The following is a 27,420-nucleotide window of genomic DNA, read 5'->3' as shown; positions in this document are numbered from 1 at the left end:
TAAAAAATCAACCACAATCCTGCAACCAACAAGAATGAATAGAATTGTCCATATATTTGATTTCGCATTCTTGCCAATTAACAATTAACTCAATAGATTTGAGTTCCACAATTGCATATAAGAAACAAAAGCGGAGAACCAAGAAAGAGTTAGTTCTCGGTCAATAAAAATGCATTGGTCAAAGTTATTTCTTCTAACATAAAACCTAAATAGTGGTATGAAAGTAAAAGATTATGGCACTGAAGAAGCAATGCCATACATTAAAACGAAATGTCATCAGAGCATTTGATATACTTGCTGCTTCCTTCAAAGTTTATTGATCTAAACACTTTGAGAGAAAGCGCCTCAAACGTCCTCTACTCTTGCCGGGTACATGTGTAAGGGAGCCTATACCATCCGACAATTTCCTGTTCTTCCACCTGCGGAACAAGAAATCTTCTGTGCCTAGCACATATAATACCTGCAGAACATCCATTTCATGTGTCAAATAAGAAAGGAGTTAATTACCAACTAAGAACATAGCATAGTTGGCCACAAAGTTTAGTTAAATCTTGAGATTAGTGCCTGAGAAGAACTGAGCATCCTGCATTGCAGACCGTTGATCATCTGAATCTTACTCATGGCCTCGCAAGTTGCAGAATGTTCATCATCACAATTACACTTACGCATATTCCTGCAGTTAGACATAAATCCTAAAAAAACAGCCAATTAAAGAAAACCTCAACCATCATACAAAAAGATACCTCCGTAGAAAAACATTGCTCATTTCCTTTATATCTGGAACACTTTTAAGGAAACCATTATACAAGTAATCTGCAAAATCAGAGCCTGGAGAAATATTAGTTGAGTCACTTTCTTTACAGGCATGTTCCACCAACTGGATTGATAACCGTGTAGGGTTTAGAGACTGCAAAAATAAATTTGATGAGTCATGAGTTGAGAAAAGTGCTCGCAAAACAAAAAGAAACTTATAATTCAGCTACAGAGAGCCATGAGAACCTACACATTCAAATCGGAAAATGTCCCCATCATGAATGACACAAGCATTTTGGAGATAAACCAAATCACTGAATCTCCCTGGTCCTCTTGAATTTTCATATGCATAGAGCTGAAAAAACCTATTGTCCATCTCATTTGATGCAACTGCTTGTAGCTGACAGAAAGATGTGAATTACTTGAGTTTAATGAAATTCAAAAGTAGAATGCAAATATTCACGAGTTTAGATAATTTGTACCTGTTTCACGAGTTTAGATATCAAAATGTTCAATGTAGAAAGCAAATATGATTGAGGCCCAACAAAAGTATAGCAGTCATCTTCAAACTTTGATTTATCAATAGAATGGTTAAGAAATCTGTAAAGTGATTCTTTAAATCTGCACCGACATGGAAAATGTTATAGCACATAATGATATAGCATTAAATATATATGCATATAAATAAATTATTTATGATACATTACTTGGCGTAAAAACTAGGAAGGCCTGTATTCTTCAGTGTTCTCAATTGTATCTCAGCTGCTGATGAATTGGTTTTAGCAGAGAGTATCCTCTCATACAATATCTGCCAAATAAAATATTATATAAAATTACAGAAAATTGTTTCTCCAGCTATATATACAGAAATGAAATACATTCTTCTGACCTGGTGAAATCTAAAGAGCAAATAGAATGAAGTATTGCCATAGAAGATCCTTGATCGTCTGTCTTTGTGATGTAATACTCTAGGTGCACGCTCAGTAAGAGGTTTTGTCATTTTTGGATGACAAATTCCCTCAAAAATGTCTAAAACAGACATTTCGTCACTCTTGGTGTCATGATCTATACCTTCCTCTTCCCCATCATGTTCATGAGAGGATTCCTGGACATCATAACCAACATCATCACATTGATTGTTAGATGCATCTACAACTGTCTCAGATGCATCTACAACAGCATCAACATCATCCACTTTGGTCTTCGCCTCAGCCTCAACATCACACATCGATTCTCCAGGACATACTTGATATTGTTTGCCTTCTGGACCATCCTTAACTTCAACTTTGTCAATCACAGTACCTTCAAGATCTAAAAGGCTATTCTCTTCAAAATGTACTTCAGGTGACAATTCACCATCTTCTCTTCCATCTTCACAATTACAAATGGCAGCAAGTTCATTGTATTGATAAACTTCATCAAAAATTTCTAGTTGTTCACCACATGTCCTGTGCGCAATAGACTTACGATTCTGAGATCCCTATAGAACAAACAAAACATTATTACTCAATCAGACTATGCTCATCAGTAATATAGAATAGAAGGTGCATAGTACTTTCACAATAGGTCATCAAATAGACTTGCATGGTACCAATTTACTAGCTAAAAGAGAACATAGAAGAACATGTTTAGATAAGGTTGCAACATAAGGTTGGAAAAGCACAAAATCAGCAATGTGAATAACAATGCAGCACAAAAAGAAGAAAAAAGAAAGAAGGTATGTACATTGGTGACCGCATAGAAGAGATAGTTGATTCATGTTTGGATCATAAATATGAGAGAAAGCATAGAGAAAAGGTTTTGCTCAAATAGCACGATAGCACTAATGAGACAAAGTGAAGTGAGAACTCTGAAATGGAAAAAATATACTATAAAAATGAGAGAACTCAAATGATGGCTCAGTAAGACGACAATGAAGAGTGATCATTCACCAAAAGACCTCAGAATTAAGACTAGTAATCCACCATAATATGAGTTTGTTTGGGCATCATTTCAAACTATATACATGCAAGGCTTTTGGATTGGATATATACAAAATGAAGGCCCACTCACATAACACTAACAGTCTCTCTCAGAAAATGAATCTGTTAAACCAAACATGTTGAATCTCGGATTTTGATGATGAAGTCAATTGTCATTTGTCATCTAATCTATATGTTGAGATAAGTGTGCAGGATTAACTACAATGAAAATAAGATATGCAGCAGGAGTTGCGCCGGAGTCAAGACAATGATCACGTTGGGAGTTCGAGAGTTCGACGGAAGTTCGGACAGTCGTCGGAGGTTCTGCGAGAACAAATCCGAGAAGTCCATGAGCTTGCCAAAGAAGCTCGTTGGAACTCGCCAAGTGGATCGTCGCAAGTCCAGGAGTTTGCCGGAAGTCCGCAGAAGCATCATCGAGGGTTCATCGGATGATCGACGGAAGTTCGTCGGAAGCTCGCCGAAAGAAGCGATTGACGCACCGGAGCAAGTTGCAGTAAATATCTTAGGAAATATCGTAGTTAGCACAATGATTAAGTTGAAAATGGGAGGTGATCCCATTAACTTAATCTTGGGGCAATTGGGCCCCTGAAAAACCCAAATTGGGCCGAATGGATCAACCCATTCGGACCCTGATTTCTGCCAGGCAGTGGCACCGCCTGAGCTCAGTCTTCGAGCTCTGGCAGGAGGTGCAACCGCCCCTGACAGAGGTGGCACCGCCTGGGCTCGGTCTCCGAGCTCTGGCTGAGCGGTGCAACCGCCTCAGTCAGGCGGTGGCACCGCCTGAGCTCGGTCTTTGAGCTCTGGCAGGAGGTGCAACCGCCCCTGACAGGAGGTGGCACCGCCCAGAGGCTCAGTCTTCGAGCTCTGCCAGGCGGTGCAACCGCCCCAGTCAGGCGGTGCAACCGCTAGATCCCGGAATTCCGGGAATTGACAGTTTTGAGCTCCAAATTCAAACTGGGTTGGGGCCTATAAATACCCCACCCTTTCAGCACTGAAAGGGCACCCAGAAACCACCGAAATTTTGATTTTACTTTGTGATTTTTAGAGCTCAAAGTGTTGTATGAGTTGGAAGAAAAGAGGAAGAAGAACTTTCAAGTTCTAATCTGTTAAGAGAGGAAAGGAAATTCTGTAAGGGTTGTCTCCTAAGCCCGTCAAAAAGAGTGAAACTGTAAAAGGGTGGTTGGCCTTCGCCTATTGAAGGAAGGCCTCTAGTTGACGTCGGTGACCTCGTCGATGGAGGAAGTCAAAAGTGGAGTAGGTCAAGATTGACCGAACCACTATAAATCTCGGTTTGCATTTACTTTGAGCATCTTATCTTTACTGCAAACCTCCTCAATAGCTTACTGCCTTCTGTGCTTTTACGAATGTGTTTCAAAATTCAGTGCATTCCGAATCGGCGTTTAGACGCAAATCAGTTTTATCGTACGAACATCATATTTCAGTTTGCGCTTACGTTCTGATTTCCATCATAACTGCAAACTGCCTTTATATCTTTGCTTTAACTGCATCTCGCTTCATCTCAAGTTAAAGTGGTTTACGAATCGGCTTTCATACCGAAACCGCTTTTATCATTCGAACGTTTTTCTTTTATCGTGAAAGATTTTCGCTGCACTAATTCACCCCCCCCCTCTTAGTGCTCTTGATCCTAACAAAACAAACTGAAAAATACAACTTCCACTTGAATATTTCATAAAAGGCTACACAGCAACATTTTGTTATTATGTGATAAAGCCCAGAATGCCTTTGGCTAAGTTTCTAGACTTCTATGGTGATTGGCTGCCTGGAAGACTGTGGTAAAGTATCTGTCCTAGTGCATACACTAGATTCCAACATAAACTCAAGTTAATTTCATATATTCAAGCTATTTAAAAACTCTTACCCCAAGAAGTACCAGAAATGCAGGGAATCAAACAAATACCCAACATGCACCAAGTACAAAAGATTGGGAATTGAAGGATCGAAAATTATAGACAACATTCCAACAATAAAATAAGTACAATACAATAAGAGAAATGTTAAATAAAAAAGAAGAATATGAGTCAAAATAACTGAGGAAATAAAAATGTCAAAAAATTTCTGTTGACTAGTGCCAATATCAACTGTTCCAAAAGAAGGTAATTGATTACAAAACTCATTGATTAGGATGTAACCTACTCTAGCACATTTATTCCTTTTCTTAAATGAATTTTATGCCAAAAAAAAAAAATTGAAACATTATCAACACTGTGCTGGAAGCTCATTGGCATTGCTAGTGCCGTATTGACACGGACTTAGCTGGTTTTGCCTAAGTCGTGCGGCACCCTTGCGTGTCCGTCCGCAAAGGTCAGCCTCCCCGAAGACTCCCATTGTCCCTTAGGACCAACAAAAGAGAGAATGGGCAAGAGAGAACGCCTCAATCGGGATCCACAAGCAAACATCTCCGAAAAACACTTCATAGACAATGCAAATTACAAACAAACTTTACAAGCTCTGAACAGTGGCACAACAAAGGGTAAAATGGTCCATTACAGACCGAAAAGCTCTTGCGCGTGTCCACATGACACAACCTTTATTTACAAGCCTAAAGAGGCCACCAACCCAACTAAAATGGGACTATTAAGCCTTCGACCGCCCCTCTACATGTTGTACAAGGCATGAACATGCCAAAAGACACGGACATATATAAGCATTACATCAAACACCCTGTTTCAAAGTTTGTCCGTGACATTCTCCCCCACTTATCCCTTTGACGTCCTCGTCGAAGCCTTTGTGAACACTGCAACTCTTCGCCTTTGCTGAGTCTTCAATCTTCCGCTCCAGCTGTAATGCGCCTCCTGGCTCCCAGCTGCTCTCCGCTGCTGTTTTTGGGTAGTCGAACCTTTGATCCGCCATGCTGCTTCAACTCGCCAATGACTCTGACTCTGGTGTGGGGTTGGCTGAGTTGTGTTGATCCTCGTTGATTCCTGCGGATCCACCAAATGAAGGAAAAGACCATCCTTACTGCGCCAGTTTCTCAAAATTTCCACATGCTGCTTGAACTGGGTGGATGCTTGTTGGAGCTTTAACGAGCATCGCCTCGCAAACTTCTGAAGTTTTGGGTCCTTCCTCCACAAAATCTGCTCATTGACTCTTCTTTCAGTTAGTTGTCGCATCCAAGTAGGTTCGCATCACTTCCGCTTTCGATTGGCATTTCGTTGGGAAATGAAGCGGACAATCTACTCTCAGTAGCACTGATCACCGTTGGTGAGGATTTGACAACTATTGTCTTCCATTATCTTCGAAGGGTCTTTGAACTTATGCAGAGCTCCTCTGCTGGATAGATAAGAGAACTGGGGTACTCGGTTTCGCCCATTCTCTTAAGAGTTGAGAAGGTAAAGGTTACTTGACTTCGCCCGCCTCCTCGAGGTTATACTTCATGCATCAAGCTGGTTACTGGCCTTCGCCTGCTCTTTGCTCACACTTCTGAAGTACTTGAAGTGTTTGCACTCCTTGCGTTGAGTTAGTTACTGTGATTCACCTTCTCAAAGCCATTGAACTTCTGGAATGCAGGAAGTTTCCACCCCAACTTGGAGTAATTCTCTGATAGATGAGGTCGCCTCTGGGATTGTACCGTCTTCTCCATCAACCCTGCCGCCTACTCCACTGAGTAGCAAAGGTACAGCACCGCGTACTGCTTGCTTCGTTCCTTGGTCGTGCACTCTTGCATGACCCGAAGTCCTTCACTTACGGCTATCTTGATGAGAAACTTGTTGACACCGGTCTTACGAAGTTTCTTGGCCTCTGCCCTTCAGCCTTGTCTCGGTACTTGGAGATTGCCTCTACATGCTCCACCTCCTCGGCCCCTTTCACGACCAAGCGCTCTCCCTCCGTGAGAGCAAGGGATCAATGACTTTCACAGAAGTCCCGCCTCTGCGGTACCATGGCGCTGCCATACCCATGGCCCTACTATCCGTCGCCTCGCATCTGCATCCCTTTTCTTCACGATCAGTAGATGTCTCCGTGGCACTCCTCTGAGTCCACCTCCATTCTGACTGATACTTGATTTTGGGTAGCTAAGTCCCTCTGGACTTGTCGTCGCTTCCTCGCCCCTTTCGACCCTCTGCTTCAACACCTCTATGTTCTCCAAGCAGTCCGTTTGGTCGATGGAAAGACAGACTGCAACTCCCATGCATGGCCTCTGCCATCACGTTGTAGGGTTTGCACCGATTCTGTTCTCCTTAGCTTCCTTGGTAGCAACGTTCGCTTACTCGACCTTGTCCTCTGACTTGTCGGGCTCTCTTAAGCGAATATGAGCTCTGGAGCAGTCCAACTCTCCAGCTGCTTCGATCATACCTCTGCATGATCAAGTTCCTCCCATGGAACTCACTGGTACTTGCATTCAAACTTTTCCCTTGGTGGAACCCAACCCCCATATGCTGATGACCAAGGTTTTCATCCGATGCAAAATTCAGTGCACGCCCGGAAGACCCGCCTCTGCGGTACCATGGCCTTCACTACTTGAATCCATAGCCCTTCTTGCCGTCGTGTTGTTCACCAAAGCGGAGCTCCCAGTAGCTCCCGATCATACCTCCATATGATCTCATCCCTCACGGGACTCAGTCGTGTGTATCGCATTGCCACGAACTGTTCCACCACGATCCGCTGCACCATGTCGCCTCCTGGTGACATCTTCATTGCATTCTGATCCTTGTGGAATAAACTCGAATTGTGAACCCTCCATATGTGACCTCTGCCAATACATCGCAGGGTCTCCTCCACCTTCGATTTTGTTCGCTCCTTTGGCAATCGACCTTCATCCACCCACTCTTGGGTCACACCTAGATGAAGCACCGCTCTAGGATAGTCCGTCGCCTAGTAGCTCCCGAAGTCCACCGACTTCACTGTAATTTGTGCACCATTGTCTGGATCCTGGGCCTCTGCCCCTACCAGCACAATCTCCGCTGCGCACCGCTTCCTTCATAGCAACTCGAATGGCAACACTGTGGCATATTCTTCAAGAGTACCCGCCTCTGCGTCCTCTTGCCCCGTGCTAAGGCCTTCTGAACCCAACTTCGCCTCCGCAAATTGAGTCGCCTTAGTTCCTCCATCAAATGCTTCTCCGAGATAAGGTGCATGTGCCCCGAAGCTCCCTTCGTCTTTGGCACCATGCAAGATGAGTCCACTCCGTCAGAATGAAGGACCCATGGAACAACATGATCCTGCTCTTGCCTCTGCAAGAGCTCATGTCCTTGACCTCTGTCTAAGAAAAGCACTGTGCCTCTGCTCCATGTTCCAACTTCTCTGCTGGCTCCCTTCATGCGGCTTGGGTACTTCACCAAGTTACACCCAAGTTGCTCCGTTCCTCGTTTTTGCATTGAGTCGATGGTGGCCCTCGTGCCCACCATTCCACGGGTCAGCCCTCCCTTGAGTCCGATCTCATATCGACTCCAAGTGTGCCTTCATTTAAGTTGCTTTAGGTCGCTCCCCCACTTGATCTCGCAACGCATCCACCAATGCATTCTCTCGAGCGAGATCATGCGGCAACTCCTCGCTGCTTGCTCGGTCCATTGAGCTTCGTGGAGTTGTTGTTTGTGAGGTACTCCTCAACATGTGAAGTCTGTCTCATATGATTCTCCCTCTGGAGTGCCGAGACTTATCCCTCCTGGATAACTATCCCGTTGGAGCAACATCTCTCTTCGTTTCGGAGACCACCATCCCCTTGGACTACTCCGATCTGCTGAACAAACTGTGCATTGTTCTGCCTCTTGCAAACGCACTTGCTAGATTGCGCCTCCACGTCAATACAGCCACCGCTGCACCCCTCAAGGCCTAGCAACATGCTGAACTCGTTGCACACTTCAGCCTCCTCCGGACGTATCATTCGCATGCCGAAGAGAAAGTTTCAATGCTCCATGGCGCCGAGTCTCGACCGCCTTGGGATGGCCACGAACATTCCATCGTCCGCATACAAGCCCATGCATGAGTACCAAATTCTTCGAGTTAGCAATTCCCCTCACCTCTGTGAGCTTTGCATAACTCTTTTGATCGCTGAACAACTAATTCCACCTTGCATTGTCTCATTCTTGCCAAGCGCCTCGCTTGCCTAGAGCACCATCAAGTATAATTGTCAACGTTGAGCCGTAGCTCAAACTCAGCCATCCCAACCTTTGTGCGCTCCACATTCTTCCAAGCTTGTCTGTTCTCGTGGTGCCTCTTGCGCGAAGGGTTGGCCATTCCTCTGAATGCCAATGTCAGATGCCCGCTCCTCTAAGCGACTCCTTTCCCTACATCTCCATGTCCGTTTTTCCCCCAAACGATCGCGCGTGTGCAGACTGCCCTCGACGCAGCCCCGCTAGGTCCCCCACGTTTGCATGCTAAGTGTTTCTATGAGTGCTTGTCCCGCTCTGATACCATATGACACGGACTTAGCTGGTTTTGCCTAAGTCATGCGGCACCCTTGCGTGTCCGTCCGCAAAGGTCAGCCTCCCCGAAGACTCCCATTGTCCCTTAGGACCAACAAAAGAGAGAACGGGCAAGAGAGAACGCCTCAATCGGGATCCACAAGCAAACATCTCCGAAAAACACTTCATAGACAATGCAAATTACAAACAGACTTTACAAGCTCTGAACAGTGGCACAACAAAGGGTAAAATGGTCTATTACAGACCGAAAAGCTCTCGCGCGTGTCCACATGACACAACCTTTATTTACAAGCCTAAAGAGGCCACCAACCCAACTAAAATGGGACTATTAAGCCTTCGGCCGCCCCTCTACATGTTGTACAAGGCATGAACATGCCAAAAGACACGGACATATATAAGCATTACATCAAACACCCTGTTTCAAAGTTTGTCCGTGACAGTATGTTCCATCCTGGATTGGAAAAGCTGATCAAATGGAAAGAGAAACAAATACAAAAACCAAATACTTACCTAGTTCTGGCATGTCTCTGGTGGTTGGCAGAGAGTGAGAGAGTAAGAGAGAGGGACGGAGAGAGAGAATGTGTGTGCGGAATGCTATGTACAATCACTCTTGGTACATACAATCCTTGCTAAAATATTTCAATTGGTAGATAGAAGTAAAATTATATTTCAATAAATAAAATAGTGCTACAAAGAAAATCTACTTGCATTCTTTATCTTGATACAAGAATAACAAGTCATAATGTTTCAACTTTCAACGATTTGGGATAGGCTACATGGATCGTTTAACAATGTCATTAGTTAAATTTAAAAATTATAATTTTTATTTATAGTTTACAATAAAGTCTTTCTATGTCTCCCTCCACCTCTTCTCACATCACTAATACTAATTATGTTGCCTCTTCTAACTACAACACTAATAATTCATCTTGATATTAAAATGATAGGAAAGAGGCCCAACTTATACTTAAGATTCTAACATCCCCTATCAAATTGCAAGCCTAAGCAGGAATTAATGGGTTTGACAAGTGGACCCAAGCCAAAAGCCATCGGGCTTTGCCAAAAGACCCTGCATGAGCAAACTAAACATTAAAGGGGCTAGAACCAGGATTTAGACCACAACTTGCATAATAAGATTATTAGTTAAGGTAGCACCTCTTAGAAAAGCTTAAGCTAATAGGAAAAATGTAAAAGGATAAAATGTATAAACTTATATACAAACTTATAGATCATGGCTAATATGTAAAGTAAAAGCAAGGATAAAATGTACAATGCACTTCAGACTTAAAATTTTTGCTAATGTAAAAATAAGCAGAATAATACCTCAAAATTCTTAAGATTTTCTTTTCCAAGTTGAGGAACAGATGGGTTGAAAAGGCAACCAGATTTGAGATGTGTTGAAAAACCTCTAGCACAAGGAGCACCATGGCTTTGCCATGAGGATGACACACTACCTTTATAACCATGTTTCATAGTTTCTTTGTTAATTTCAGTGTCCTGGAGCCGTGAAAAAACTCCAAACATTGGCTCCACAAATGTTGTCCATACCTTCATGATCTTGTCCAGCTCATCCTTTGAGGTGCAATTTTCAACACTTGATAACGCAATAATTTTGTACAGTACATCATGGATGTCTGTGTCTGTATATTCAAATACCATATTAGATATAATATGTCCATTCCCAGCAGCACTCTTGAGATGATTGTTCTCATCCATTTTCTCATTTAGTAGTTTACATTCAGCCAACAAAGCTACATGACAAAAAACATCAAACTATGAACTGAGAACACAGCAAATTTTGAGTACAGCAGGAATAAAACAACTTTATAGAACAAAAAAAAAAAAAGCAGATGCAATATGACAACAGATTGTCTACTATAGGTTTGCACAAAAGAACTTCTATAAAAAAAAACAAATGCAATATGACAACAGATTGTCTACTATAGGTTTGCACAAAAGAACTTCTATAAAAAAAAGAAATGCAACACCTCTCTACTTGAAGGGGTAAGACTGAGTGCATTGATTGGCGGGAGCCTTGTACACTAGATTTATCCTTTTTAAGAATTCTTCTAAAAAAAGAAGTTCACGAAGATATAATAAATTTCTACCTAAAACCAATTGGTCTCTAAAGATTACACAAAAAATAATCAATTGCAGAATGATCATTTATTCCACTGATGCAGGTGAGTCTAGGTGGCATATTAAGGTTGTTCTTTTGCCATGCCAGTCTCATTTAGCTTCTAGATTGCTAGATTATCATAATTCAGTGTAAAACACCAATTGCTTTCTTTTTAAATGTCCTTTTTCCAAATATATAAAAGAGCATATAATGAAGAGGTAGGATACTTGCAGATATTATCATTGAATAGCTGAACAATCATGTCATCACATTAGTGGATAAAGAAATGCACAAGGATCATTCAAAATAGATAAATGAAATAGAAAAAAAAAATGAATATTGTGACTTTTGGCACCTCACTTGATTATTAATGCATTATTCTTTTCTAATCAGCTAGGTTGTTGCAACCGTACATACCAAGAGATGTTCATCTGATAGGTCAATAAAAACTTTCTTCCTTAACAAGGAGCCAAGTACTCTGAATCCATAGGCCTGACTATGCTTAAAGGCAGCCAGTATAATGCCTGTACGACAGGACATTTTATTGTGTTTTAAGTATTTTTTCAGGATTTTTTTTTAAATTGATATGTACCAGCATACCAACACTCAGGACACCCGTATGGACTGGTATGGTACCGGTCTGTGCCTTGAAAGGTCCATTGTCAGTGCATGAAATTGTGAACTTTGATATAAATTGTACCTTATATTAGGAGATGAATTTTCCCCTCAGCAAAACTCTGCAAACTCCTAAAAACTACTCATTAAAATAATACTAGGATATGATCTTTGAGAACAAGGTCACTCATCACCATACTGCTGATCCATCAACTCTCCAGAATGTGGCCAGACATGTGCATGAGCAGGGCACCAGGGAACAATCAGTGCTTCTGGGCAGTTCTTACAGGATGAACAAATTATGAAGATATGTTTATAAAATATAGTAAATTAGTTGTCAAAAGAACAAACATAGGTATCCAAAGTCTTGCAGAACCTATGCCATAATAAAACTCGTTAACTGTAACAGAAGTAACAACTACCTCAAGTTTAAAGTTGCCAATTTGCTTGAAACAACAAAGAAACATAAATTGCTAGATAATGATAAATTGTGTAGCTGCTGCATGGACATTAGCATCTGTTTGCAGCTAATGGCTATTTGATATTCTGTATAGAATGGGCTACCCATGCATGCCAATTGAAATAAATCCACAACAAACTAGAACCCAATTTTATACAAAATTTATAGAATGGTCTAAGCAGGGAACTTCATTTCACCTAAACCAGTACATACCAGACGGTACTTTCCAGTCCGAGCATGAACTAAGACATGACTATCCCTTTAGATTTTTCGCCCTGGTATCTAGGGAAGAGGATTTCTTTCCACTGACACCTCATCCCCTTGGCCAGGCTATCAGATAACAGTTAGATTGATGACGGAAATCCTACCCCTCTCAACAATGTGTTTGCTCTGAGGTTGCAAAGCAGATCCAATACATGGCTTGCTGCCTGGTAAGTCTATCGAATAGGGCTAACCATCTGGTCCATACCCAATTATTTCTTTATTTTTTTACTAGGAATACATAACCCCCACCAGCCTCTCTCTTGCGCATGATTTCTCCTCTCGCATTCACCTCCGTCACGCTGCCCATCAGTCACTGCCACTGCCAGTCCACCCATACTCTCCTCCTCCTCCTCTTGCCCTTCTCCTCCTCTCCCCTCTTCCTCTCCTCCTCTTCCTTCTCTTCTTCTTCTTTAGGTCTAAGGCCCAGCCAAACTTTATGATATAATAAAGAATCACAAAAAAGGAAAACAGAAAAGAATGTACATGATATCTAGTCAGGCTAAAGTTACCTTTGAAACTCAGGGTCTTTGGATCTTGCTGCTTAAAATAGAACCTACGGTGGTCAAGTGCTCTTGAATGGTTCTTGACGAAAACTTCAGCCCAATCATTTTGAAGGTCTGCTCGCATTCTTAACCCTTCCTCTAGCTTCTGCTTTAAACGAGTCAATATGACAGGCAATGAAGCACTCACGTTCTCACGTAGAATATCAACAACATGCAGTCCATAGTCACCATACAACTGTTCTAGACATCTCAAGTCTTGAGCTGTAGCATAACATAAACATAACATAATCTCCAATCCAAAATTTTTAATGCAAACTCCAAACAAGTTTAGCTTTGTCACTTTATGCATATACTTACAAGTAAAGTGGTCTTCAATTCGAATATTGATTTCCGGCTCAATTTTGTGAGAGTGGATTTTCTCTAGTAACTCCTCCACTCTCTTGACAGTTAAAGTTGCAATCTCTAACCACATATCCAGCTCAAACCTGGAAACAGTCATGATATTATAAAAGAATTCAACTATTGATGCATCTTCCAGTCATGAAAGAAAATATGTGGTTGTGGGCTCTTATGACGCATTTCTCAGTGCTAGAGCTTATTGTAAGGGCTATAATGGTCTTGAACAATCTACATGCAAGATTTCACATTGGTTACAAAGTTAAACATACCTATCATCCTCACATCTATTTAAGCATTCTTCATACTTGTTCCTGCGTGTAAACTTAAAAGGACAATTCTCACTTCCAAAAGTAACAGATACCAGATGAACATTCAAGACAGATGCACCAAGCTCAGTCATGCCGCTTGCTGGAGGTACTGGATACTATTGAAAAGCACACATAATAGATTAGCAAAAGATAGAAAACTAAATTACTAAAAGACAGAAAAAGTAATATAAGATCTGAAGTCTACATTCTTAGGAAGAAAGCAGTAACTACAGGCATAACGCTGACAGTTTGAGAGATCTAGCTCTGAATCTGCTCTTCTGAGATCACATTTTTCATTTTCTCTAGAAAAATTATTTCCAGAAGCATCTGCATCTTTAGAAGAAGGGCCCTTTTTAATTAGCCTTTTCCCTTCTATATTCCTATCACTCTTGGACAATTTTACATTCTTGATATCATCTCTTTCAAGGTCCACATCCATGAAAGACTCCTTTTCCATGATTAGTCTAGCTTGATGGCCTTGAAGAGAAAGAGCTGCATTAGAATAGGATGATAATTTTATTGAATATTAAATGCTAAATAAGATGAAAATAACAACCAAATATAGATTTCGCAAGTTAGGCACTGGCAACATGCACATGCCATTTTGGCATGATAATGGATCCAGGAAGCAATTCCACGATGTTAAGAGTCAACAAATCGGGTCACAAATGGAAATTATCCTGCAACTTATCCCCATCAAAAGATGATCTCTGCTGGTAACCAGGATATGTAGCAATGCTTATCCACAGAAAATTAAATGCACTTGTTGTGAATCTTAGACTCCTCAGATGTAATAAGCATGTAGCATGTTTTGACTAGAAGACTAGAGATACAGCTACCATTAGACAATGTTAAAATCTTGTTTTCCTATAAGAAAATGATACATAATCATGGAAGCATGGACTGATATGTCATGAAGAAGCTTCAGAAATGCAAACTGCTGTTGTTTACACTTTACACAGTAGACTAACATAGGCCAAATGCCATGTAGGGAGGTTTCTAAAACAAGAGTTTACCCAAATACAATAAAATCAGAGCAAAATAGAAAGAAAAAGAATCAGGTTGTGCTTCCAGTTTATTATTTGGATAAGAGATCATGTCCAAGTGTGAATGAAAGTCAACTCAGTCATCCTTAATTAAATCATCACAAAATATTGTCTAACAATCCCACTCCACCTAACTCCTCACTGTCACCAAATAAAATGGGCAACTCAAAACCAGATATTTAGCATAAATTAATAAACAAAACAATCTCTTTTCCATTTTTAAAAGTAAATAACATATTCTTCATTTTCTTTTATATGTTGAGGCATTGGAACTTTTTAAAAAATGTTAGTAGCCTAGCATGTTGAAAGAAATATATTATGTGATTGGAAAAGGCAATAGGCATGAAATCAATAAATCAATATTCAAATACTGAGTTTTGATGTTCAAATAAATCAATATTAATCAAAAAATAACATTAATTCTTTCATGCTCTAAATAAAATTTTAATGATAACTTTGGTAATAGACATGAAATGGAGTGTCATGGGAACTGGGAACTCCATTCATGGGTCTGACTAAATAGTTGCATTTACCAGATGTCGTTTAAAAAAATGTCTAATTAATAAAAACATTTAATTGGATTCACGAATTGGAAGATTGTTCATCTTCTAAATCATCTTTACTGGTTTTGTCCTCATATTCCCATATCAAGAAAAGTAAAGTCAAAAGTGTGACATTGTATTACCTGATTGGCACACTACATATGATTTGAGTTTAATAATTTCAGAACATATTGTCAAGGGTTGCTTTATACAAGTTATTGAGTTACTAAATCATTTTTGGCCATGGTAAATGGTGGTAACAGGAGAACATTGTGATCTCTCTGTGTGGGCGAACATGCACAAAGATAGTATTCCCAAACCTAATACACATTGACAGGGTCTGAAAGGCCCACTACATGCAAGACATCTTCTAGAAGATTGCTCAAATCATAGTGTTACTTTGTGAATTCTATTTTCCTGCATGAAAAGCATCCTAACTGTGTAGACATTGAGCGCATTGTATCTGGTCCATTAACAGTAAGTTTGTCTATAAGGAGTTAGCTCAACCAAACATTGAAGTGAGAAATTTGTTCCAATTTATTAATGAGGCTTGTTTTACCATTTAAACATTTGGTCCAACATTTGAATTTTGCATATCATGGTATGCATATCTCCCTTTTTAGTATGTGATAATATTAGAATATAAGTGCCTTGAATGAGAACGAAAAATGTATTTTTAGCATCTGCATAAAATAACATGGATATTGGCCTCGAACCAAGGGGAATATAAATAGAGAAAATATGGAGCCCTAGATATCCATTGGAATAGTAAGGTTATATCATCTAACAAAAATCATTTATCTCTGCCTGATGTTGGATATGATCAATGTTGTTATACAAGATGAAATGGAGTACTGTGTGTTTATTGTATAGACTATAGAATCACATGCCATTGACTTGCATCACAAGTTTATTCAAACCTTCACTATAGATCAGTGATTTAAAAAGCGCTAGGCGCCAAAAGGCGCCAAGGTCCAAAAACGCCCGAGGCGCTAGGCGCTCGCCTGAGCGAAGCGAGGCGCTAAAATATAAAAATATAAAATATAATTAATAAATATAATTATTTAAAATTTTAAATAAAATATAAAAATATATAATATAATTAATAAATATAATCACATTAACAGTATAAACCTGCTGACGGAGAAACGAGGAAGCAGCGGCGAGCGGCGGCAGCAGTGGCGGCAGCAGCAGCAGCAGCGGTGAGCGGCGGCAGCGGCAGCAGCAGCGGCGAGCGGCGGCAACGACAGCGGGAAAGGGAAAGGGAGCGGAAGGCGCGAGCAGCGGGATGATAGAACCCTTGCAGATTCTAAACTTGGGGTTGATCTCTTTAGGGGATCGGCCTCCTTGGAACTCTATAGGGGTTCCTCCCTCCAAGTTGCTGCTCAAAGGCTGCAGAAAAGATTCATCTATTGCTTAAGAAAAGAGAAGGAATACATGGCTATTTATAGGGCTTCTAAACCCTAACTCCTAATAGGACACCTACTTAAGACTCTTACTTCTAACCAACTCCTAATATGACTCATACTCAAGACTCCTATTCCCTTACAACTCCTAATTTTTCTCTAATAAAAAACCTCCTAACAGAATGTCCCTTTCAATTACGACTCTCCTAGTTAGAGTCCTAACAGAGTGTCCCTCTCAATTAGGACTCTCCTAGCTAGAGTCCTAACAGAATGTCCCTCTCAATTAGGACTCTCCTAGCTAGAGTCCTAACAGACCCGCCCTCTTCAAATCAGCCTTGTCCTCAAGGCTGAGATTATATGAACTCAGGGAACCGGGTCTTCAGCTCCTCATATGGTTCCCATGTGGCGTCTTCAAGTGGTAGATTATTCCAATGCACTAGTACTTCAGTAGAGGGATGTCGGCGACGCATCACGATCCTACGATCGAGGATGGCCTGTGGTTGGGCTTGAATAACTCCATCCTCAGTTGTGTTGGGCAGTTGGATCTGGGGTGACTCGTGTTCTCCCAACTTGGGCTTTAGGCATGATACGTGGAAGACAGGGTGAATTTTGGCATCTTCAGGTAATTTAAGTCTGTATGCCACGGCTCCAATACGCTCTGTGATCTGATAGGGCCCATAAAAATATGGGGATAGCTTCATGGAGGCTCGAGTGTTGATAGAGAGTTGCTTGTATGGTTGTAGGCGAAGATAAACCCAATCTCCCACTGAAAATTCTCTTTCACTTCGTCGTGTGTCGGCTTGCTGCTTCATTCTGGCTTGAGCGGTAGAGAGATTATCTTTTAACAGTTGTAAGAGTTTGTCCCTATCAATCAATTCTTGGTCAACCTGATCTACCTTGGCCGAGCCAATTACATACTTTGGAATCACAGGTGCTGGTCGACCATACAATGCTTCATAAGGGGCACATTTTGTAGATGAATGATATGTAGTATTATACCACCATTCGGCCCAAGGAAGCCATTTTGCCCACTCTTTTGGTCGGTCGCTAGCGAAACACCGGAGGTACGTCTCTAAGCACCTATTTACCACCTCTGTTTGGCCGTCAGTTTGTGGATGATATGCTGTGCTCATCTTGAGTTTGGTGCCTTGTAACTGAAATAACTCGGTCCAAAATTTACTAGTGAAGATCCTGTCACGATCACTTACGATGGACCTTGGCATCCCATGCAGTTTAACAATATTTTCTATGAAAATCTGAGCAATACTAGCAGCAGTGTAGGGATTTCTCACAGCACAAAAATGAGCATATTTCGTAAGTCGATCAACCACCACGAGAATCGTGCTTTTACCTTTAGAAGATGGTAGCCCTTCAATGAAGTCCATGGAGATGTCAGTCCACACTAAGTCTGGTATGGGTAGTGGTTGTAGCTTCCCTGGATTTGCCACAGTTTCACCCTTGTGCTGTTGATATACATCACATTGTGCCACATATTCAGCAATAATTTTTTTCATCCCTCTCCAATAAAAATTTTGCTTCACTCTTTTGTAGGTTCTTAGGAATCCAGAGTGCCCTGCTGAAGGTATAGAGTGCATTTCATACAAGATGATTGCGATGCAAGGGGAGTCAGGTATAAGCACAATGCGACCTTTGTAACGTAAATCCCTCGAATCCCAAGTGTAGTGGGCTATTGCCCTTGGATCCTCCTCCAATTTTTTTATGATCTTGCTAATCTCTGGATCCTTCTTTCATTCTTCCCTAATGTCCTCGAGGAGACCGGTGGTAGGAAGGGAGATGGCTGAAACCTTAGCTTGTTCAGGTAGCTGTGAGAGTGCATCTGCAACAACGTTTTCTTTCCCCTTTTTGTAAATAATTTCATAATCAAATCCAAGAAGTTTGGTTACTCATTTTTGCTGCTCAGGAGATGATATCTTTTGCTCCAAAAAGTACTTGAGGCTTTTATGGTCAGTTTTAATTTGAAATCGCCGGCCGATCAGGTAGGGTCTCCACCTCGTTACTGCGTGTACAATGGCAAGCATCTCCTTATCATATACTGACATATTTTGATGGGAGGGAGATAATGCCTTGCTAGTGTATGCGAGTGGTCGACCATTTTGCATGAGAACGGCTCCAATTCCGACTCCAGATGCGTCGGCCTCAATGATGAAGGGTCTATTGAAATCTGGTAGCGCAAGCACCGGCGTCGTTGTCATGGCTGCTTTAAGTTTGTCGAAGGCAGTAGAGGCTTTGTCCGACCATTGGAAAGCATCTTTTTTCAGTAAAGAAGTGAGTGGTGCACTGATCTTCCCATAGTCCTTAACAAATTTTCGGTAGTAGCCCGTTAGTCCAAGGAACCCCCGCAGTAATTTCACGTTTGTAGGTTTCGGCCAGCCTTGCATTGCCTCAATTTTTGTTGGGTCTACCGCCACTCCTTCTTCTGATATTATATGCCCAAGGTACTCTACTTTTTGCTGGAGAAAGCTGCACTTTGGTTGCTTAACAAAAAGAGTATTCTCCCGGAGGATCGTCAAAACAATCCGTAAATGCTGAAAGTGAGTCTCAAGAGAAGGGCTGTAAACGAGAATATCATCGAAAAATACCAGCACAAATTTACGAAGAAAGCTCCGAAATATATCATTCATGAGACTTTGAAAGGTTGAAGGAGCATTAGTGAGTCCAAAAGGCATTACCAAGAATTCATAATGGCCATCATGTGTGCGAAATGCAATTTTTGGAATGTCATCGTTACATACCCGAATTTGGTGGTAACCGGATCGGAGGTCCAACTTCGTGAAGACTCGAGCTCCTTTCAATTCATCAAGAAGTTCATCCACCACTGGTATTGGGTATTTGTCCTTGACGGTGATGCCATTTAAAGCTCGATAGTCGATGCACATCCGCCAAGTGTCGTCCTTCTTGCGTACAAGTAGCACCGGTGAGGAATAGGGGCTGCAACTTGGTCGAATCACCCCTGTTTCAAGCATCTCCTTTACGATCTTTTCAATTTCATCTTTCTGGAGGTGAGGATATCGGTATGGTCGAGTGTTCGCTGGTGGCTTGCCCGGAAGGATTGGAATTCGATGGTCATGTTGCCGAGAAGGAGGAAGACCGTGCGGTTCAGCAAATATGTCGGCAAATTCAGTAAGTAATTGAGCAAGATTTTGATCTTCAAATTCTATTTTCTTCCCCTCTGGTTGCTGCTGGAGGTGCATCAAAAAGGCACCATTTACTTTATGTAAAAATTTCTCCATTCGTTGGGTCGAAACAGTGGTAACGTTGCTTCCGCGCTTCCCGCGTAGGATGATCTGCTTGCCCTTATAGTAGAATTTCATAATTAATTTAGAAAAGTTCCAAGAGACATCACCTAGTGTAGTCAGCCATTCTATACCAAGCACTACCTCATAGTCATCGATTGGTAGGAGGAAGAAATCGGTGATAATTTCTTGGTCTTGCAGTAATAGTTTCACCTGCGGGCATCTTTGGTCGCACTTTAGGATTCTACCGTCGGCAACCTTTACATCGAACTTGCTGCAACCTTCAATATGCAGTGCCATCCGAGCAGCAACCTTACTATTCAGGAAGTTATTAGTGCTACCCGTGTCGATGAGAACAGTGATCGGCTGTTGTTTGAGAAGGCCTCCAACTTTCATCGTTTGCGGATTTGAATAGCCGACTAGTGCGTGTACCGTAATGTCGGTCGGCTGTGGCTCTTCTTCCATATCTTCTTCTTCATGTTCAAGGCTCTCTTCTAGATGTTCAATGACCTCTTCTTCTACTGGTTCAATCATAAGAATTCTTCCTTTTTTACAGCGATGCTCGCGGCTCCACGGCTCGTCGCAATGCCAACATAACCCCTTCGCAGATTGCTCCCGAAGTTCTTCTCTTGTTAACCTTTTCGGTGCAGGGACTCGGTTGATAGTAGGGGGGGCTGAGGGCTTTAGTATTGTAGGTCGTGGAGTGATCCTTGTCCTCCGGGCTTCATGGTTCAATCGCTCCTCTTGAAGTCGTGCGAAAGAGATGGCTGCCATAAGCGTGTATGGTTGTCGCGCCTTAACTTCTCCCCGGATCTCCGGCTTTAAGCCCTCAATAAAAGTCCCCAATAACTGTTTTTCAGACCAATCACGAGTTTGATTAGATAACCTTTCAAACCTGGTTTGGTACTCCTGAATGGTAGAGGTTTGTCGGATCTTTGCTAGTTGTCCGTCAATGTTCTCATAATAAGTTGGTCCGAAGCGGATCAGTAGTCCTTCTTTGAATTGTCGCCATGAAAGGGCTCCATAAGTGTGTTCAAACCAGTCAAACCATTGTATGGCATCCCCTTCAAGATGTATAGCTGCAATTTCCACCATGGATGCATCCGCAGTTTTATGGTACCGAAAATATCGCTCAGCGCGCGAGATCCAACCAATTGGGTCTCCTTCTTCCCATCTAGGGAAGTCCACTCTCATGCGCGAATAGTTGGGGTCGGTCATAGAGCCTCCCCTCTCTTGGAAGTCATCTCTTTGGGCATGATGTGATTGGTTAGAGCTCTCTCCTTGATGTGATTTCTTCGGGCTTGGTGGTCGGCCCAAACTGAATTCGGTAAGGAGAGTCCGAATCTTATCCTCCATTCGTGCCTCAAAGGCTTCAAATTTAGCATTGATTGCCTCCTCAGATGCCATAGTATATGACTCCAAATCTGTGATGTTAAGATCTCTCTTTTGTTGACGAGTTAAAGGCATGTATAGGTTTGATAGAAATCAGTGAAAGTTTGCTACAGAATTGTGTTCTCTTGTAAGAGCAGAATTATCGTCGAAGAAACAGCGGTTTTTCGACGAAATCTCCACAAAAAATTTGAGAGATTTGAGGAGAGAGTTGACAGCAATATCTCAGTTTATATGATAGCAAGGATGTCCATCAAGAAAATTTTGATAGTAACAGCAAGAAAATTGGTGTAAGTTGCGATAGCAGAATTCTCGTCGAAAAATTTCAGCAACTTACGATGAAAATTTGCAGCAATAAAGGAACGAAATTTTTTTTTTTTTTTTGGATTTTCGGGTAGGGATAAATAAATTGCAGCAACAGTAAGGTAGGAAACCAGAACCTGTTGCAATTCACGGGGAGATCAAAGGTTGATCTGCGGTGGTGGAGATGATGGTGGAATTGGGCGACGATCTTTTAAGCAATTATGGGAATTGCTTTGGATGGTTGTGGAGGGTTGATGGATGGCTGTGGAAGGGCAGCGAGACGCCAAGAACGCTGCTCTGATACCAGGTGATAGAACCCTTGCAGATTCTAAACTTGGGGTTGATCTCTTTAGGGGATCGGCCTCCTTGGAACTCTATAGGGGTTCCTCCCTCCAAGTTGCTGCTCAAAGGCTGCAGAAAAGATTCATCTATTGCTTAAGAAAAGAGAAGGAATACATGGCTATTTATAGGGCTTCTAAACCCTAACTCCTAATAGGACACCTACTTAAGACTCTTACTTCTAACCAACTCCTAATATGACTCATACTCAAGACTCATATTCCCTTACAACTCCTAATTCTTCTCTAATAAAAAACCTCCTAACAGAATGTCCCTTTCAATTACGACTCTCCTAGTTAGAGTCCTAACAGAGTGTCCCTCTCAATTAGGACTCTCCTAGCTAGAGTCCTAACAGAATGTCCCTCTCAATTAGGACTCTCCTAGCTAGAGTCCTAACACGGGAGGCCTCGAGGGAGGCGCGAGCAGCGGGAAGGCTCGCGGGAGGGCTCGTAGGAGGCGAGAGGGCTCGCGGGAGGCGCGAGCAGCGGGAGGGCTCGCGGGAGGCGTGAGCAGCGGGAGGGCTCGAGGGAGGCGCGAGCAGCGGGAAGGCTCGCGGGAGGGCTCGCAGGAGACGCGAGCAGCGAGAGGGCTCGCGGGAGGCGCGAGCAGTAGGAGGGCTCGCAGGAGGCGCGAGCAGCGACAGCGGCGAGCAGCGGCAGCGGGAGCAACGGCAGCGAGCGACGAGATCGCGATCGGGATCGGCAGCGGCAGCAGGTTAGTGTTAGGTTAGGGTTGGGGTTATATCGGTTTAGTTGGTTCGATTGAACCAACTAACAACCGAACCAGGACCGAACCAGACCTAAAATTCTGGTTCGGTTTACCCAGGCGCTCGCCCGAAGTGCCCAGCGCCTGGGCTCGGGCGAGCGCCCAGGCGGCGCCTGATTGAAGCGCGCCGCCTAGGACATTAGCGAGGCGCTCGGGCCTCGCCTCGTCTCGCCCGAGCGCCTAGGCGAGTGCCCGAGCGCCTTTTGCAATCACTGCTATAGATTGTGGATGTTAGATGAGATGTATATACTTGTCAATGGTTGATTGCATACATCCACATGCACACATACATGTCAAATGATGCCACCAATTTATATTATTTTACATCTGTGTCCACTTAAAATATAAAGTCACAATCCCATTAACTTGCATTACAAGTTTATTCAAACCTTCGCCATATACTGTGGATGTTGGATGGGATATATATACTTGTGAATGAGTGATGGCGTATATCTTCCTAAGTAACACCTACACTGTTTTCCTACTGCCTTCCCATCCTCTTCTTTCTGCAACATGGCCTTGATTTCGATGTCACACCAAGTTGAACAATAACATATATTTGGACATGGGTTTATCAAACACAAGGTAAGAGTATATTTCATCAATTTTGATGATAATTACTTGTTTAAATATATTTCTTGTTCTTCTCTAATAAAAAACATATCTTTCACAGTTACAAACTTACAATCAAGTCTTTATTTGATATAATAACTTTGCACTAAATAGTTTATAAATCCATGAACTGGACATAATTTACATCAAGGTTTCTTCAGATTCACAACCTGTCCTTTTAATAGATCTATTTCTCAAAGAAAAATATCAGAGAAAGATATTATACATTTATTTATATATGTTCAAGATAAAAATGAAGAAAAAATTAATTGTTTCTAGTGGGTTATTGGTGGTCATGGGAATCCTACTGGTCACCACCACGAGAAGGAATAATGACCTTAAATGGGTATCGAACTCCACTGGATTTGCTGAGTCATCTTGAAGCAAGACTAACCCATGTTGATTTTGATTAGCAATCAGACAATAATATTGGTAAGCTTGTGATCAAGTCAAAATGGAGATAAGAAAAAATCTGAATACCGTTGGGTCAAATTAAAAATTAATTTTAAATAAATGTGATAGGAATATTGGATGGTTAGGAAAAAAACACACACACAACAAGTTAATGTTGCTGAGTGCTCAGGGTTCACTGTTTTCTAGATGAGGATATTAATGTGGATGTGCAGCTTACTAGAAAAAACAAAATAAGAAAAATATACAACCTTGAACAATCAGGTGATGCTCTGATGGAAAATAAAATGAGGAAAAGTATTTAAAATAATATTGAAATATCAAAAGGAGATCAGTAGATGCTCCAACTAGTCAGTGAAGCTGATTAGGATTAGTTGTGTAAGAGAGTAAGAGATGTAATAGACCCCAGGCACTATGGCTTGTTTTTGTTATTATTGTTGTAATGTGGATAAAAATACAATGTTTTGTATAACATCCATAATATGCAAGTTACTATAAATGTTGTCCATAATATGCAAGTTCCTACAATGTTGTAATGTGACATCCCTGACAACACTAGTACATGGTATATTTGTGCATACTCCTATTTTGTCCCTTTTATCATTTTTACCACATGGAAATCTTCCTCATAAGAAAGGGGCCACACAGCAGGAAAAATAACATGATTGCAATATTCATACAGTAATTTATGATAAAATACTATAACTAAATAGCGCAAGGAGGTTTGTCGGCATGATGAAACAACAACTATGAAAGATAAACGGTAACTTGGTGCCAAAATCTAGTTACCAGCTTATAGATATTGAGAGGTGGGATTTTTCTAGATCATACATGAGAAATGCCTCAGTCATCATACAGCAAGTTAAAAAGAAAAGGTAAACCTGACCACTTTTCTGCTTTTTTCTAATAGGACATTTAACAAATCTAAGAGAGAGGGCACACAATCAAATGTAGAGTATGTTTAACAAGACCTTTATGTTGTTGGAATGATGTGGAGAAGGTGTTGGTATTTGATGCAGGTATGATGTAGCAACTGCAAGCAGGCCTGCAATTGTTTGGTTTGTAAAGGCAATACTACTATAACTACAGTCCCTCAGAATCTCATCATAACAGCATATCTTAAGAAAGAATTAACAACATCTTGTTTAAAGTTAGAATGAAAAATCATAAATATCATATATGTGCAAAGGCCAGTTACAAAAGACTCACAGTTTTTTCTTTCAGTAAAAGGTTTGAGCAGGAACGAAGATGAATTAACAATTGAAACTAAAAACAATTGACATGTATGTGGACATTTTAGCATCTATGTTCACTGAGAATGCACATAGAAAGTCCTGTGATGCATGAATCACTAATTAATTACCAAGTTACTATGCACAATGTTCCTATGATTCTTAGGAAAAAGCTTTTATTACAATGAATTAGAAAGTTTCAAGTACTTTCTTCACCTCTCTGCAGCAGCATATTGTTCAAATCCTTTTCATGCTCCATGTCCATTTTGGCTGACTCATACTCTCTCCGATCCTTGTGACTTCTCTGAAGGTGTTTTCTTCTCTTGTTGTGCTCTAGGTCATGCAATTCATTGTTCAATTCACCTTCAGCATGTGAATTGCATATTTGTTTCTTCTGAAGCAACTAGAAGACACAATGTGTCATGTCAGAGTATGTTAAATTGAATACAACAGGGTATCACTACCAAGCAGTTCCTACTTCCTAAAGTCTTTTCCTATGCAGAAATATACCATTAGTGACCATATGCAATAAAGAAGATTGTTGTTCACTTATAATCTACGTCTACATGTAATCAGACTCATTTATGACCCACACATCCAGAATACTGAGAAGAAGTTAACAAAACTCCAGTACCTCTTCACCTTGAGCATCATTCGTATATGTTGGTTTCCCTTCATCGTGGTGCCTCAAAGGTCCAACAGATGACACATGATGAGAAGGTAATCTTTCTGAACCAAAAGGTATGAAACGACAGAACTCTTCAAGCAAGTCATTGTCATCCTGAAATAGCACCATTACCTGAAGAACTAAATGATTTGAGAGATCTCCAGAAACAAAATTTGAAATTGTAACATAAATGGTATATGGCAAAAGCGAAAAACCTCTTCGAATACTTCATCGAGGGACTTGTGCTCAGTCCAAATCATGCTCAGGGTATACAAAAAAGACCTATACCTCTCGTCATTATTCGAGAAGCGATTCTGCAGGAAGGAAAAAAAATTAGGGAGACTGCAGAAACAACTGATGCAAAAATAGGTAGTTGAGCACTTTTCAGAAAAGAAGGATAATGAATTACTCGCAGTTTGTAAACAAAAGCTAAGGCATCGTTATAGTTTGGCTTCTTTTCAAATGTCGAAGGCTCCATCCGGCGCCAGCACTTTGGCATGAAGTTGTCAAACCCAAGGATCAAGTCGGGATGCCCTTGAAGCAACGCTTTCACCCTTTTGAAACACTCAGCTGGATCGATTCTGCAATCAACACCAAAATGTAATATTGAAGATCAACAATAAACTGGTCATTTAAGTGGTAATTTTATAGAGAAGAAATAGCCTACAAAGCTAAACCTTTGAGAGCCCATATCCTTTATGGTCTTCAGGAATTCTTGATACTTGTCATCATCAAGGTTCTCCTTCAAAACCTCCAAGAACCACACAGCATCTTGGAATCGTATTTTCTGATCTCCATCACTGCCGCTTGCCATAGCCGCACTGTGGTTTCCCAAAAGGAAACACAATTTCGAATCAGAACCTCAAATTCCCAATGCACAATCAAAACCTAATCAAGAGGGCGAACAACGAGTGAGGGGGAAGCAAGAACTCACGGATCGTCTGCAGGCGATTCCATCCACTTCCGTTTACGGCATAGGGCGTCGGTGTCGTCCCCAGACCCTTCCATCCCTACCAACGAAGTGAAACGAAACGAAAACCGGAAGAAATCAACCGAAAGATCGGATTTCTTTTCTCTTTCCAAGATCTCAACCCTGTCTCAACTCTCAAACCACAAGAACCAGCCGACGACGTCAGGTCTCGATGGAACGTGGAGGAATCGGGGTTTCGGTGGGCGGTCGAAGAGAGGGATTTAAAGGAGGCGAAATTGAAACGCGTCGTTTGCGAGGCAGATTCATGAACGAGACACGGTTATGCATGGAAAGGGTTTAAGAGAAGGTTTCTTCGTGTTCTCGAACGGAGACGGGGATATGAAAGGCAATTACTCTTCGCGCGCGGGGTCGAGGGAGGTGACCGGTGCTTCACGATTCGTGCCCAGGACCTTGTTGAGATGCCTACAATCAATGCGTCAAGATTCGTGCAAGGAACTAACTGTTGAGATCCGCGCAAGAATAGATATGAGCGACTTACGGCGGTGGGTGGGAAGACCTTGGGTTAGTGCATCAAGATTCGTGCAAGAGTATTGTTGAGATCGGATTTTATCGGGTATCGGCTTTAACTAATCCGCTTAAATCGATTAAAAAAACCCGATAATTAGGTTGGAGATGTTTTCACGTGGAAAAATAAATATATTTTTATATCTACATCTGTCAGACACACTTAAGTCATATTA

The 27,420-nt window shown here is 41.5% G+C and overlaps 1 protein-coding gene across 1 annotated transcript; it reads right to left on the bottom strand.

Annotated features, from left to right (window-relative positions):
- Window positions 1-356: 356 nt before the first annotated feature.
- Window positions 357-26,757, bottom strand: LOC103974848 (paired amphipathic helix protein Sin3-like 4). Its single transcript, XM_065174378.1, has 18 exons — window positions 26,684-26,757; window positions 26,427-26,570; window positions 26,159-26,330; window positions 25,965-26,063; window positions 25,717-25,881; window positions 25,290-25,485; window positions 13,989-14,275; window positions 13,745-13,899; window positions 13,434-13,561; window positions 13,083-13,337; window positions 10,439-10,866; window positions 1,643-2,233; window positions 1,461-1,561; window positions 1,236-1,374; window positions 1,004-1,153; window positions 744-907; window positions 597-673; window positions 357-460 (listed from the first exon to the last, which is right to left on the bottom strand). Exons 1-18 carry the CDS (start codon window positions 26,755-26,757, stop codon window positions 357-359), a joined length of 3,429 nt encoding a protein of 1,142 aa, XP_065030450.1.
- Window positions 26,758-27,420: the final 663 nt, after the last annotated feature.

The sequence above is a fragment of the Musa acuminata genome, chromosome BXJ3-11, assembly GCF_036884655.1.
Source record: "Musa acuminata AAA Group cultivar baxijiao chromosome BXJ3-11, Cavendish_Baxijiao_AAA, whole genome shotgun sequence".
NCBI classification, from domain to species: Eukaryota; Viridiplantae; Streptophyta; class Magnoliopsida; order Zingiberales; family Musaceae; genus Musa; species Musa acuminata.
The sequence above is the reverse complement of the archived record's forward strand: the minus strand, read 5'-3'. Positions and strand labels throughout refer to the sequence as shown.

Excerpts from the sequence above, each read along its gene's own strand:
- LOC103974848 (XM_065174378.1), bottom strand. The coding sequence starts at position 26,757 with ATGGAAGGGTCTGGGGACGACACCGACGCCCTATGCCGTAAACGGAAG. Across the intron at positions 1,375-1,460 it reads CTTCCTAGTTTTTACGCCAA|ATTTAAAGAATCACTTTACA; the intron begins GTAATGTATCAT and ends ATGTCGGTGCAG. Across the intron at positions 674-743 it reads AGCAATGTTTTTCTACGGAG|GAATATGCGTAAGTGTAATT; the intron begins GTATCTTTTTGT and ends GTCTAACTGCAG.